Raw genomic sequence first — 15689 nt, 5'->3', positions numbered from 1 at the left:
TGGGTTGAAAAATGTGGGTTGGGTATCAAAATGTGGGTTATTTATTTGGGTAGGGAAATAATATTGTATTTATATTTCGGGTCATGAATTTGGCCGAAAATTGTTAGTCCTTCCTCCTCTATTTAATTAATTATGGGCTTCTAATTTAACAACTAGCACAATATATACTATATGAAGACAATAAAGATTTTACAAAGTGTTGTCTCGTCATTAATTTAACGATTCCAAACCAAAAAGATGAAACGATGACGAACCATTTAAAATGTGTGATATTTGTAATGTTAAAAAAAATAAAAGTAGCGAAAATAATAGTAGTGAAAATAAAGTATTTAGCTCGTCGGTAAATTTAGAAGCCCGAATAAATAAATTAAATAAAAAATGGACAAAATTGGGTGTCAACAGCCCTAACAACTAATATATCCTCAATGCCGATCTTGTTAACAACTTTCAAATAGTTCTCAAAACGCAGCTCTAAAGCCTTTGAATTTTCATACACTCTAATTCTGAAATGAGAAAGATCGAAAGAATACTGAATATTAACTATATGCTTTAGTACTACTACATGCTTAATCATTAAAATAAGTTATTGGTAGAAAGAACAAAAAAAGATGTCGACGAAAACTCTCATTTTACTTCGAAATAGCGGGCTTGGGTATAAAGATATGGATTTATGTTATTTTATTGTGGGCCCACGTCTGCATAACATAAAATAATCAATTAATATTGTCATGTATTTTTTTATGACATAGGTAATTGAGTGATTTTATGAAATAATAGGTTAAAGTTGAGTGATTTTATTGATATGTAACAAAGTTCAATGACTTTACTATATAATTTCTCAAAGTTTAATAACCTTTTGAGATATTTATCATCACGATCTTGGCAAACATTATATAGAATTATGAGCTAAAATATTTTATGGGTATATAAATTTTATTTAAAAAAATATCCCAAAAACAAAAATTGTTGTTAGATATCGTAGAGAATAATTCTTTCATCCTCTGGAGCAGTAACCAGAATATTAATAAGTATTCTAGTAGCACCCAGATAAGTTTGCCACCTTTTTTCCCTCTGCCACATTAACATTCGTGCAGCTGTCTTGTCAATTCATGGCCGCCTGAACAGAAGTTCCATTTCTTCAGATCATTTCTATGGCTGGACGAACAGTACTTAAACACGTCTTCAAGTCCCATCCTTTTGTCGGCCCATCTTACATGTCCCTTCGATCCGTGGCGTACATGCCCCGACCCGGAGATGGCACTCCCCGCCCAGTCACCCTTATTCCCGGTGACGGTATCGGTCCTCTCGTCACTGGTGCCGTCGAACAAGTCATGGAAGCAATGCACGCTCCCGTTTACTTCGAACGTTATGATGTACACGGCGACATGAAGATCGTGCCCATTGAGGTGATGGATTCCATCCGCAAAAACAAGGTCTGTATTAAAGGAGGCTTGAAGACTCCTGTTGGCGGTGGTGTCAGTTCCATTAACGTTCTGCTTCGGAAAGAGCTGGATCTCTATGCTTCCCTTGTACACTGCTTCAACTTGCAGGGCCTTCCCACTCGCCACGACAACGTTGATATTGTTGTTATCAGGGAAAACACTGAGGGTGAATATTCTGGTCTTGAGCATGAGGTTGTTCCGGGGGTTGTTGAGAGCCTCAAGGTACTCTTCCCCCTTTCACGCTTTTCTTATACTACTATTAACATACTAATCCCTCTGCCGTCGTCGTACATTTCTATATTTAGAAATAATTTAATTTATAACTTCTCCTTTTAACTTAATTCTAATGAAATGATTTACAGTCACACGAATATCTTTGACTTATTTTAGATTACAATTTTTAAGTCTTTCCTTTTTCTTCTTAAACTCCGTGCCTAGAATAGTATAGTTCAGGACTCTGTTTCCCTTCAATGTTTGGTTGTTTAGCTTCTATTTCCCCTATGTTTGAGATGCTAATTTTGACTACTATGTTTGGGATTGTCAAGCAGTAGCATTCAAATGCAAATATTAAACTTTTGGTGTAGTGCTAATTCAAGCAGGATCAATCCTATCTGATTCAATCCTATCTGATAATGAAGCACAGATAGGATTCAACTCATTGGAGACCTAAAAGGAAATCTAAATTTACAAGTGGTTTATAAAGTACTTTTTGCTCAACTTTGTGTACTTCTTTCTCTTTGTAATAAACCATGAAGGGTTTTATTGAATGGAAGAGCAATTGCACAACCAAGATTGGTGTATTTTATGGAAAAGCTATACCCTCATGAACCAATTCTGCTACGAAGTGGGAAGTCTTAAATAAGAAGATCAAATATACCAGTTAGCCACGTCTTAAGCCATAGTTGAAGAGCGAGGTGATCAAATATTGTGTATATATGCAAGATTACCCCAGTTTTTTCTTAGTACTTGGAACTCAGTCATTTAGTGACTTTCTTTATCTTTAGCAGGATTCCCGTCATAATCATCAAAGTCTTCGCATCCCATCTGTAGCACCTTAATAGTTGATAGCACTTATGCAGGCTATACCAATCAAATAAAAAGAGAACTTATCAAGACTATTGTTATCCATCTGTAGAAGAACACTGGTGGAAGAACATGTCAGCAAGTAGTCACTTTTGACCCAAGATATAGGGACCTCCATAGGTTTATAATTTCCCATGGAAAAGCTACAGATATTTGGATGTATGCACATTCAAAGGACAAATCTCGAACTAATATTTATGTGATGCTGGTTTAGTGAGAAAGGTGGTCCAAAATGATTTTAAGGATTAAGAGATTAGAAACAGGGCCCGAATACTGCGAATTTGAATTCCACACTACATCTGGGCAGGAACGAGTTTGAGGGCCCAAGATCGATGAATTTATATACCATCCACAAGTTTCAGGAAACAGTATCGATGAAAATAGGATAAAATGCATGTAAATGTTAGAGGATGAATCAGACCTTGCATTCCTTGTTACATACAGAAATGTTTGTTATGACCTTTGACCTTCGCTTTTACCCTTGGAAGAAAGGAAAAGACCCAAAAAAAAAACAAATCTCTTTAAGTCAATTGTATATATCTTTCTAACTTGAGTAGCATTTTCATTGTATTGGGAGTTTCTCGATTCGTCGGCTTTCTGAGGTCATACTAGTCTTTAGTCCTTTGTCTGTAGGCCCATTCTTTCTGTATATTCTTGTATTCTCACTGGATTTGCAATTTCTATGCTGGGACAGTTGCTTTTCTTAAATTATTTATTTTCAATTTTTTGGAGGTCAATACTTACATGATTCGAGTACTTAGAGGTCATGCTTGTGTGCTTGGGGAAATTCTTCTGTGTTCTGTTCTCCTTCGTCTTTTGGCCCTAGGGAATGTGGCCAGTTTGCATTTCTTTTTGAATACCACTCTGGTTATGGGACATGAATACTTCACGAGGTCCTTTATACCTGTCTGTTCAACACTTCCATTTCAACTTCAAGAATTTCCTATTTACTTCTTCTTGAGGAGTCTGAGTCTTACAATTGTTTTTTACAATGTAATTGCTAGGTGATAACAAAATTTTGCTCTGAGCGCATTGCAAAATATGCCTTTGAATATGCATACCTCAACAACCGCAAGAAAGTGACCGCTGTGCACAAAGCAAACATCATGAAACTCGCGGATGGTTTATTTCTGGAGTCTTGTCGTGAGGTTGCTAGCAAGTACCCTGGTATCAAGTACAATGAGATTATTGTTGATAACTGCTGCATGCAACTTGTATCGAAGCCAGAGCAATTTGACGTTATGGTGAGGTCTTTGTGCAATTACCCAGTCTTAGTTAATTTTGATCCATGATTACTTTTTGGTTTCAAAAATAGTTACATTGCTGCACGATGTTCACTTTCATCACCATGTGAAGCAGTTTTTCTCCTTATACAGCGTTGAATGAACGACGACAATAGTTTGCAAAAGGTGAAATTTTATGAGTAGTTTATATTCTCTTTTTGATACGGTGGAGGCTGGGGAAGGGGTGATGTGATGATGGTGAGTAAAAAACTGAAAAGATAAAGTTTGAACTTGAGATTGCTGACATGGGAAATAGACTTGACGGTTTCATCTTGGTGGAGTTTGTGATAATGCGGTGTATAATGAGTAACTGGTGATTTATTTCTTTAGTCAGATGAATACGCGCGCTCGCATGTGTTATGATAGTATGTATATGTGTATGATATGTGTGTGGCTGTGTGTATATTTTGTATATCATGTGTGAGCTAACCTTTGTGTTTTTTCATTCTTCAGAATTCAGTGTCTATAAATGATCCCATTTGGATATTATTGAAATTGTATGTCTCAGGTCACCCCTAATCTCTATGGCAATCTGGTGGCAAATACAGCAGCTGGTATTGCTGGAGGCACGGGTGTAATGCCAGGAGGTGTGTTTTCATTAGCAGTCAGTAATTGATTCTCTCCAAGTTAACTTGGATCTATTTCAAAAGTTGTTTTTCTGCATCCTCTTCCACTTCCCTTGCTAATATTGTCCGTGTCATTCATAAGTGCCATTCATCTTCAGAACAGCTTTAAGCTTTGGAGTAGGCCTAAGTGGATTAATGTGTTTATTACATTACTGAGAATGGACATCGTGTGTCAGGTAATGTCGGGGCAGATCATGCTGTTTTCGAGCAAGGTGCTTCGGCAGGAAATGTGGGAAATGAGAAGATAATGGAGCAAAAAAAGGCAAATCCAGTTGCCTTGCTTCTTTCATCCGCCATGATGTTGAGACATTTGCAGTTCCCTTCATTTGCAGATAGACTAGAGACTGCAGTGAAGCGTGTAATTGCAGAAGGTAAACACAGGACAAAAGATGTTGGTGGAGATAGCACCACCCAAGAAGTTGTGGATGCTGTCATAGCAAATCTGGACTAAATTTTGAGACTGATCTCCTTTCTCGTGTTTTCAAGATAAAGTGTTGTTTATTCATGCCAGAGGTTCTCTTACACCATTCTTGTATTGATTTTGATTGTTCAGCACTTGTGGTGTGGTTAGTTTCAGAGATGCCATATTGGGTCGATGTGATTGGGCTTCCTTGATGGAAATATCAGTATAAGAATCGGAATTTCATAGTTATAGAAGCTGCTTACTAAATATTTCTTTAATAGCTTGTTTCTACGCAGCAAGAGTTCTTGTTTCAAAAGGAAAATAATAATTTGAGACAGCAACAGATGAAGCAGAAGTTGTGCAGGCAGGGCTTTGAGGTATCATCTCCTTACAAACAGCTTGTGTAGTTTCACCAGATGGATCTTCGAAACGGTATGCTATATTCTAGTTCATATTGGTAGACCAAAAGGAATGTCTTCCTTTTATTGTTGGTCAATCTGAACAGGGTTCATTTTCCTTAAGACAGTTCCAATACATTTCTAATCAAAGAGCACAGGTACTTGAGATCCTCTTTTTTCTTGGTTTATTTTTTTCACTATTCTATTCTTTGTAAATAGCAGTCATACAATTTTTCCCTGCACAAATACTAACAATTTACATTTCTAACTCTTGTCCGAATAGTCAAGTCAAGTCAACCTCAAGCAGTTGATATGTATATGAAAGTGAATATAATTATTATAGCAAGCACATGTGGCCGTGGCTTACATTATCTTAGAGCAAAAGAAATAACTACGGTTTACAAATTACAACTATAAACCAGTCTGCAGATGCTAATTGACCCAAAAGTTTTTGTTCTTTTAATTTCTTTCTGCGCTTACCAAATATTTCAACGGATACCTGTTATTTCCGGCCAGTACCCCACCAAGGCTTATATGTGAAATGAAAAATTGAATACTGTTATAAAATAATATTAAAAGTACACGACAACAAAAGACATAGTCAAAGAAGCTGGGGGAGAGATTTTATTGCTCTTTCAATTGATGTACAAATGAACTGAACTGAACTGACTTTCTATTTATAGAAGAAAGGAAGCTGCTTGAGTTACTTGCAAGCTGCTTGCTTGATTGTAAGTTTATTCAGGTGATTGTGTGTTGAGTGGACATTCATAATATGGTGTATTTATAACACTCCCCCTTGGATGTTCATTAATAGATTTGTGCTTCGTTAAAACCTTACTAGGAAAAATCCAGTGGGAAAAATCCTAGTGAAGGAAAGAGAGTATATGTATTTAGTAATACGCATTGCTAGCTGCCTCATTAAAAACCTTATCAGGAAAATTCAAATTGGATAAAACGGAAAAAAATGTACATCGCGTATTTACTCTCCTGATTAAAGCATCACATAATTCTTGAAGATGATGTATTCCAATCTTACATACCAACTTATCATATCTTGAGATTGGCAAAGCATTTATGATTAAAATCTGTCAGATGATCATTTGATGAACTGGTTGATGATTTGCATCTTCCTTCATTAGATAGAGTTGCATCATCGCCATATAATATTGTTGCAATCACGACAAGTACATGCTTGACTTGCTTCATAATCTGTTGTCGTCTTTCTACGATTTGACTGTCACGTAAAACAATATGGTATGACAATAGTCTTTCTTGGAAATAGATAACATATATAGATCGAACTCTTATGCCGATTAGATGAATGCACTGTATATCCAAAACACTTGGACAATATTTTTTCTATTATAGAAATGAGAGTTTGAGGGACAAACATGGACAAACACATGTTGCAGGCACTTGTACAAGATGCAACAAAAAACGTACTCTTAAAATTGTAAACTCAATGGATTCAATAAGTGTGCTTCTTGCTAACACGTGTAAAGGATGACGAACACAGGATTGACAAATTGTACAGAAAACTGTCTGAGTTATACACTAAATTTGGACTTATTGCAATTGTACTTGGTTTCTTTCCTTTTTTTTTCCAGTCGTGGGTTCACTTCATTTAACAAGTACTACTACTTGGTTTGCCACCTATTCTCTGTACACGTGTATTCCACTTTTACGTTATCATATTTCTTTACTTCTACACTTCATTTATTCCTCTATTATAGAAAACACATAAAATTGCAGTCTAAGCAGGGACTAACATGTGTACATTTCAGAAGTTTAACATTAATTCTACTTCTTGTGTGTGTTTTTTAAGTCCCCACGTGTCCGCAGTGTCTCAATTGTCCTTTAATTTCCTTCATTTGACATACTGTCTCAATTTAAGTGTCCAAGTTTGACTAGACACGAAGTTTAAGAAATAAAGATAGACTTTTGAATGTTGTGGTTCTAAATTAAAAATGTGTATGATATAATAAATATCTTTTGAATCTTGTGATTATAAACTTGACATATAGGATATTTGAATTGTCAATTTACTAAATATAAAAAAAGGCACACATAACCAAAATAAGATAAATTATAACAACAATTGAGAAATTAAGGGGAAAAATAAGAGGAAAAAAACTAAAATATGGAGACTCACTAAGGAGAATCGTGGTATCCTTTGCAAAATATACAAACCATAAAAACTAACTAAAGTGAATAATGTCTTTCTTCTTCACTATTCCGGTGGCCTCTCAGCCTTTCTTCTACTTCTCCGGTCTTTACTCGCTCGATCTGATTTTTCTCTAGGCTGCTTCGTGGTTCATATAGTTGGTACTCTGAATTTGAGATTTTCTTTTAATTTTTTCTGTTTAAATTAGAGTTCTGCTATTAATTTGGTGAGTTTATTCTACAAATTTCTTTGTTAATTAGATCTAACGCAGTGCCTTAATTGTACTTTCATTTCCTTCATTTGACATATACTCCCTCTGTCTCAATTTAAGTGTCTAAGTTTGACTAGACACGTAGTTTAAGAAATAAAGATAGACTTTTGAATTTTGTGGTTCTAAATTAAAAATGTGTATAATATAATAAAATATCCTTTGAATCTTGTGATTATAAACTTGACATGTAGAATATTTGAATTGTCAACTTACTAAATATAAAAAAAGGTAGACATAACCAAAATAAGATAAATTTTAACAACAATTGAGAAATTAAGGGCAAAAATAATGTTATACCCCGTATTTTTGTACGTTGGATTATTCGTAAGCTAATCGACATAAGTTCAAAGACAAGATTATTTTTTGAGATATGACACAAGGACTTTTTAATTCCGATTTTAACAATGCACAATTTGCTAGCTAATTATTATTAGTATGGAAACATTAGTAAAGATTAGCAATTAATTATGGATACATGGAGACTTTGGCACGTGTTGGGCAGCAAGGATGCTAAACTTGTAATTCTAGTAGGTGACAGCAAGTATGACTATTAAATAAAGTCAAACAATGACTAGCTAATTTATGATGCTAAGTGGAATATCTAGGAGGATCCTTCAAAAAGTAATTCTTGTGGTAAAGAAAACCCCATAAATCATTAAATGATTCATGTTCTGTAAAGTTAAAGGAGGGGCAGCAATAACAATATATAGTTAAATGGATAAGCTCTATGGGAAACACCTTTACATGTGGGGTATAAGGTGTCAACCGGTTCATTGTAATCGGTTTTAACCAGTAACCGGATCGGTTAAATCGGAACCGGAATCGGTATAACCGGTTAACCGGATAGTTTACCGGTCCGATTTTAAATTTTTTTTAACCGGAACCGGACCGGTTAAACCGGTTAAAATTAAAAAAAAAAAAAAAAAAAAAAAAGGAAAGAGCCGTTGGGCCTCGGTAATGGACCGTTGGCAACGGTCCATTTGCAAAAATGGCCGTTTCCAAACGGTCATTTTCTTAATTTTTGGCCCCCAAATTTTTTTTTTTTAACACTTTAACCCCTCCCCCACCCCTATATAAACCGTTCTTCATTTTCATTTCAATTCACTCTTCTTCATCTTTCTCTCAAATCTCAATCTCTCAATTATAGTTACTTTGCAATAATTAGCCACAAAGTCTTATTATAGTTTCAACTTTCAATTATTAATTTTGCAATTATAATATTGTTGGTGGAGTTGGTGATTTTGCAACAATCCGAATTAGCTTTGGTGGATTTGCAATTCTAGCCGTCTTCGCTTTGTTGGAAATTAATTCGGTAATTTGGTACCTTCGTTCCAACTCTATCTTTAATTTTCGCAATTTAATTCTAGCAAATTTAATTTGTTGTAATTTATTTTCTTGTGATTTATTTGATTGTGATTTAAATTATTTCTATTTAATAATGTCAAAGAGATTAAGACGTGGTGCCGGTAGTAGTAGTCGTACTGTTAGGGGTGCGCTTAATGAGGAAACATTTGTGGAAGAAACACCCAATTTAGGTATTGATGGTGGTGGAAATAATCCACTTTTAGGTCATGAGGCAATGCAACAACATTTTACCGACACTTTTAATGAAGACTTAGATGATGATGATGATGAAACACAACCCCCCGAAAATCCCATAGGAGATACAGGTCCTGCACAATCACATACACAAGACAAACCGCCTAGAACTCGTAAGCCAACAACTAAAGTTTGGAAATTTATGACTAAGGATAGGGAAAACCAATCAGTTACATGTACCCTATGTGCACAAGTATTTAGTTTTAAGCAAGGAACTGGTAAGGATGGTGGAACGGGTACACTAAATGCTCATATGAGAACCAAACATATGGATATTTGGGGAGAACAAACGGGTTCAAATGTGGGGGGGATTCAAATGACGATAGACCCACGAACCGGTAGAAATTTTAAGTATGACAAGAAAAAAGAACGCGTAGAAATAGCTAAAATGGTAGCTTATGATTGTTTACCATTTTCCTTTCCCTCGGGTTTGGGGTTTGTTACTTACATTCAACGTTGTTATAACCCGTTATTTGAGGGTATTCCTAGAAGTACTTGTAGAGCCGATGTTATAGATTTGTTTAAAAAATATAGATTTTATTTGCGCCATGTATTTAATTCTTTAAATTGTAATGTTTGTCTTACCGCTGATTTGGGTCTTAGTATTAACCATTTAGATTTTTTTGCTATTACATGTCATTGGGTTGATGACAACTGGGTTATGCAAAAAAGAATTATAGCTTTTTTATACGACGAAGGAAAAGGTCGTCACGATGGAAAATTTTTAGCCGATTCAATGTCTACTATAATGAGATTTTTTAACATTTATAGAAAAACACTTTGTATTGCTTTAGATAATGCTTCTAATAATACAAAGGCAATTGGTCTTTTAAAAAGAGAAATAAACCCTCCTCTAAGAAATATTTTTCATGTAAGATGTAGTTGTCACATTTTAAATTTAATTGTTAAAGATGGTCTTATGCATTTTGATGATTCTGTTCAAAAAGTTAGAAATGCTGTTGCGTTTCTTTTTTGTAATGCTAATAGGGGAAGAATTAGAGATTTTAAGAATGCTTGTGTGGAAAATAACCTTAGACCTAGGAAAATTCAAGTAGAAATTGAGACTAGGTGGAACTACACTTACATTATGCTACAACAAGCATATGAGTATAGGATTCCCATACAACAAGTTCACAACAAGTATAATATTGATAGTGAGGATTGGTTAACTTTTAGGCATTGGGAAGATGTTAAAGAATGTATTGAACTCTTAGAAATTTTTTATAATGCAACTCTTGCTTTTTCTAGACAATTCTATCCCACGGTAACCGGAATTTTAGCCTACTTAGAGGAAATAGCTAGAGTTTTACAAGAGTATAAATATAAACCCAATTATCAAGTGGCTATTTTTGAAATGATAATCAAATTTAAGAAGTATTTTTTTCCCATCCCAACTTTATTTATATTGGGTTCCCTTTTAAATCCTTGTTTAAAAGTGTCTTATACTAAAAATTTGGTTAGTCAAATTTATACATTTTTAGAAATTGAAGAGGGAGTTCAACCATCTTTAGCTGAAGCCGATCTCGCTATTGATGATGAGTTTAGAAGAGTTTTTACTCATTATTCTAGTTTGGAAGAACGTGCTACACCCGTTGCTCCACGCCCTACTACTTCTCAGAGTAGCAAAAAGGGCTTGTCGGGTTTAAAAGTTTTACATTCACAGCCAACGTCTTCTTCTACTGCAAACTTTGATGAATTTAACTTTTATTTGATGCAGCCAAATGTGGATATCAAGGATGACTTGGACGTCTTAGAATGGTGGAAGAAGTACAAGGCAAGCTATCCGGTACTTTCAAGAATGGCTCGAGATATCCTTACGGTTCAAGTATCAACCGTGGCTTCAGAGAGCGCATTTAGCCAAGGAAGACAACAAATTGGAGACCATAGACATTCATTATCCGGCTTTAGCTTGCAAGTACTAGTGTGCATTCGAGATTGGATTAGATCGGAGCGACGCAACCAAAACTCAGAAGCGGAGCAAGGCGAAGAGGAAGAAATTGAAGATTTGATAGCTAGTGGACCGGACCAAATGGAAGACTTTGAAGATATTTCCATGACCGAATATGATGTGGGGGAAATTAACGAAATGGTTCAAAATTGGTGATTTTATTATTCTACTATTTTTGTATAACTCATGTATTATTTGCAAGTTAAAAAAAAAATACAACTTGCAAATAAATGTTATCCAAGAATGAATAAAATATATGGCTCATTGAGCTTTCTTCTATTTACTTGTGTTCATATTTTTACTTTTATTAAGTTAGGAATATAAGTATATATAGTATATAGTACATATATACAAGTATATATAAGTAAGTATATATACTATATATATTAAGTTATACACATATATAAGTATATATAGTATATAAGTATATATATTATATAAATATATATAGTATATATATTAAGTATATATTGTATATATAGTAGATATGTATATATAGTATATATATTAAGTTATACCTATATATAGATATTAAGCTATACCTATATATAGTATATATATTAAGTTATACATATATTTAGTATATATATTAAGTTATACATATATATAACTATATAAGTATATAGAGTATAGTATGTAAGTTATACATATATATGTGTACGAAAAGCACTATTCTGTATTGCTGACTTGCTGTTAGGCTGTTAGTCAGTAAATATTTAAACTTTAATTATAAAGTTGTATAACATATGTAAATATACCTATAATATACAAATAAATACTATAATATATATATATAATACAAAAAATAAAAATAAAAAATATTTTAACCAATCCAAACCGGACCGGTTCCGGTTTGGACTTTAAAACCGGTTAACCGGAACCGGTTAGGCGGTTCCGGTTTTGGAACCGGAATCGGTTAGGCGGTTCCGGTTTTGGAACCGGAACCGGCCGGTTTCCTAACCGGTTCCCGGTCCGGTTCCGGTTGGAACCGGTTGACAGGTCTATGTGGGGTTATAACACGAAATAAAAATAATGACTAATGTATAGCCGTATACATGGATGTGTTGTGGCTGCCTTGGAATAATTTGCACTCTTATGAATTAATTAATGTAATGGTCCCCATGTTCCATCTATGATAATTACTATGAGATTCAGACACTTTGTTTTTAAGAGAAAAGTGTGCACCAATATTTTACACTTTGTTTTCAATAGGAAATGTGACCAACAACGTTTTACATTTTTGTTTCAAAGAAGATTAATGATCAGCAACGTTTTATACACTTCATTTTGAGAAAGAAGTGAGCTACAAGGTACTTAGCTTGTAGGGTAATTGGAAGTTGGGCAGCATCTATATTTAGAAAGAAGCTAATATAATTCCTTTAGCTATCGGCAGCAACGTTTTTCCCTTTCATCTTAGGATATAAATTATATTGTTTTCAACCAATCCTAAATACCAAGTTCTAAGGATGAAGTCCCGAAATGATTCAAGACGAAAATTTTTGATGACGATGACTGAAAATAATATTTTATGTGTACCAAAAGAGACTATAGACTAGTGCTATGTCACATAATCATGATAATTTATTATTAAGGTGAATTAAGATCATTGAATAAATATTAGGGGGCACAATTATCGTGGGAAACAAAGTGAGGTAATTTACAAACAAAGTGGACAAGTGTAAAGTTTGATGAGTCCATGTGGGCCATGATAAAAAAAAAAAAATATATATATATATATATATATATATATATATATATATATAAAGCAATGCATGGCTGTCCTATATATTATTTGGTGGGTGGACACGTTGTGACAATTATAATTAGTAAGCAAGAATGAGGGGGTTGGACCCCACGACTCCATGAAAAAGGGTGGCATTAAAACATGCATATGGGAGTGATGAGTCATGCACATTAAAGTGCATAATGACACGTACAAAAGAAAGGATGCTGAATCCCTTTCTCCTTTTAAGCATTCAAACTTAAATCTTTCCCATTCTGCCATAATAACAAACGTACAACACCATTATTTTCTCTCTAGCTAATTATTTTGTTGTTTCAATATGCAAAGAAGCAATAACGTGACTTCCATTTATATGGAAACAACGCAGTTTTAAATTGATAGAGTACCAACGTGACTTGATATTTTACGGAAGAAGATTAAATCTTGCAGATAAGGTAAGAAATCCTCTCTTCTAAATATATTTGAGTTACCCTAGTCGTATCTACGTTGCTAGATGAAATAAATACGATCTTGCGAATAAAATTATCATGTGATAGAGTTGGACTTGTGGGCTATTTTTCTTGTTGTAATTATATGATATGAAGCTGAGATTGGTGGTAAATGATGCCCTTATCATATTGAGAATATTTTAAGGTTAAGAAGGAAACATACGAAAAGGTGCTGTGGAGTATACGGATTCTAATTCGAGCTTGTCGCTCGTACAAGTATTACAAAATTATTATGGATATGCATGTTGTGTTATTGAGATTTATTTATTGTTGGGCTGGTGTGGTGATATACCGGATTGAGAGATACTAACGATATAGGGGAGATACTGCCTGTTTCGTTTTAGAATTAAGTTATCAACTAATATATATGATATACGAAGCCTTCTTAAGAGATGTGCATATTCTTACGATTATAGGGTTGGCATATTAATTGTGGAAGTTCGTGGTTGGACTGAGTTCTTGAATAACGTGAGGTATGTGAAGCTAACCCTTCTTTTTTTTTGGCATGATCGTTGTGAAATGAATATACGATATATATACGATTCCAAGGAAACTCCTATTCCTAGAGCCACTAGGATGGCTATTGATCTTGATTCCCATAACTTATGTTTTGTTTTATACATATTGATATGTACACATGATTTCAAAGTTCCATTTTGATATAATCCACAGGGACATCCGAAAGGTATATGATATGATTATTATTTGAAATTGCGAACGATGGTTCGTGTTGACTATTCTATTGAGTCCTTAAAAATGTTTTGAATTGCATATAGTTTCTCATTACCCTGCTCGTGCATGTCTCAATATATCTTTCACCGAGTCCCGGGCCGGAAATGTTATGTTATCGTGCACAGTTCACTGCATTACTCACCGAGTCCCTCATTAAAGGGCTGGGTACGGTATATATATGATGATATGATGGTATGATGGTATGTTATCGTGCACAGTTCACTGCATTACTCACCGAGTCCCTTATTAAAGGGCTGGGTACGGTATATATATGATGGTATGATGGTGTGATGGTGTGATGGTGTGATGATGTGATGATGTGATGAAATGATGATATGATATGGTGGCCAGGAGGGCATATGATGACCTTATTCACCGAGTCCCTCATTAAAGGGACGGGTACGATATATACATGCATATAATATATGATATTGACAAATATGATTATGTTACAAAGGCAAGTGTTTTGGCATTCTGGATATCGTACACATTTACTGTACTCCATATTTCAGTTATGATCCTTTTACTATATTTCACGCTTTACATGCTCGGTACATATTCCGTACTGACCCCCTTTCTTTGGGGGGCTGCGTTTCATGCCCGCAGGTACAGAGACTCGTTTTGGTGAGCCGCCAGCTTAAGATTTCCCCTCTGCTATCTTGGAGAGTTCCGTTGTTCCGGAGCCCAGACTTTGGTACAGATCCTTCTTGATCTAAATTTATGCATATGTTGGCTAAGGGTACGACGGGGCCCTGTCTCGTCATATTTTACTGTTGAAACTCTTAGAGGTCTGTGGACATGTGTGTGGGTCGTATTCAGACGTGGTCAGTTGTGCCCATATGGTTATTGTGGATGTTCTAGCGCTGTAGCAGCCTTGCCGGCTTGCATATACTGTCGTTTTGTTGTGGCAGCCTCGCCGGCTTGCATATATATTGTTATGTTGTGGTAGCAGCCTTGTCGGCTTGCGTTCATATATATAGTTGGGACGTTCCCACCCGTTATGACAGCCTTGTCGGCTTATGTACTGTGTTATCTGTTGATAGTTGTGATTCCTCAGGAGACAGGTTGCCGAACATATATATTTATGTGACAGTTCCGAGACCATGGTTTGGTCGTTATAAGATCCATATTGAGTTTGTTGTGAAATGAACATATAGCTAAAGAATATGTATACGGGTGTCCAGGTCGGGCACCAGTCACGGCCTACGGGGTTGGGTCGTGACAAATAAGAGGAAAAGAAACAAAATATGGACTCACTAAGGAGAATCGCGGTATCTTTTGTAAAATTTATAAACCATAAAGACTAACTAAAGTGAGTAATCAAATTAATCATGTTGGGTCCCGTGCATCGCATGGGCATAGTTCGCTAGTGTTAAAATAAACACATTCATGTTAGAAGTTTCATTTGCAGTATGCAATTGGCCTTATTTCAATATCTCTATGTAGGAGAGAAATTTTATCGTGCTTACAATTATAGCAAGAAAAATAAATGCATCAATTGCACAATT

The 15689-nt window shown here is 35.0% G+C and overlaps 1 protein-coding gene and 1 long non-coding RNA gene across 2 annotated transcripts; both read left to right on the top strand.

Annotated features, from left to right (window-relative positions):
• Nucleotides 1-1018: 1018 nt before the first annotated feature.
• On the top strand, nucleotides 1019-5403 carry LOC132599390 (isocitrate dehydrogenase [NAD] regulatory subunit 1, mitochondrial-like). Its single transcript, XM_060312734.1, has 4 exons — nucleotides 1019-1664; nucleotides 3530-3769; nucleotides 4317-4395; nucleotides 4611-5403. The coding sequence occupies exons 1-4, from the start codon at nucleotides 1152-1154 to the stop codon at nucleotides 4883-4885; spliced, it is 1107 nt and encodes a 368-aa protein (XP_060168717.1). The 5' UTR covers nucleotides 1019-1151; the 3' UTR covers nucleotides 4886-5403.
• A 7755-nt stretch (nucleotides 5404-13158) lies between these two features.
• LOC132600289 (uncharacterized) lies at nucleotides 13159-15258 on the top strand. Its single transcript, XR_009567179.1, has 3 exons — nucleotides 13159-13395; nucleotides 13866-13922; nucleotides 14788-15258. It is a non-coding gene; the product is annotated as an uncharacterized LOC132600289 (long non-coding RNA).
• Nucleotides 15259-15689: the final 431 nt, after the last annotated feature.

Source organism: Lycium barbarum, chromosome 6 (genome assembly GCF_019175385.1).
Source record: "Lycium barbarum isolate Lr01 chromosome 6, ASM1917538v2, whole genome shotgun sequence".
Classification (NCBI taxonomy): Eukaryota; Viridiplantae; Streptophyta; class Magnoliopsida; order Solanales; family Solanaceae; genus Lycium; species Lycium barbarum.
The sequence above is the reverse complement of the archived record's forward strand: the minus strand, read 5'-3'. Positions and strand labels throughout refer to the sequence as shown.

What these genes read in the sequence shown, in the direction of transcription:
- LOC132599390 (XM_060312734.1), top strand. Translation starts at nt 1,152, where the DNA reads ATGGCTGGACGAACAGTACTTAAACACGTCTTCAAGTCCCATCCTTTT. An exon ending in GGGTTGTTGAGAGCCTCAAG is followed by an intron (nt 1,665 to 3,529) that starts GTACTCTTCCCC and finishes TGTAATTGCTAG; the next exon opens with GTGATAACAAAATTTTGCTC. An exon ending in CAGAGCAATTTGACGTTATG is followed by an intron (nt 3,770 to 4,316) that starts GTGAGGTCTTTG and finishes TGTATGTCTCAG; the next exon opens with GTCACCCCTAATCTCTATGG.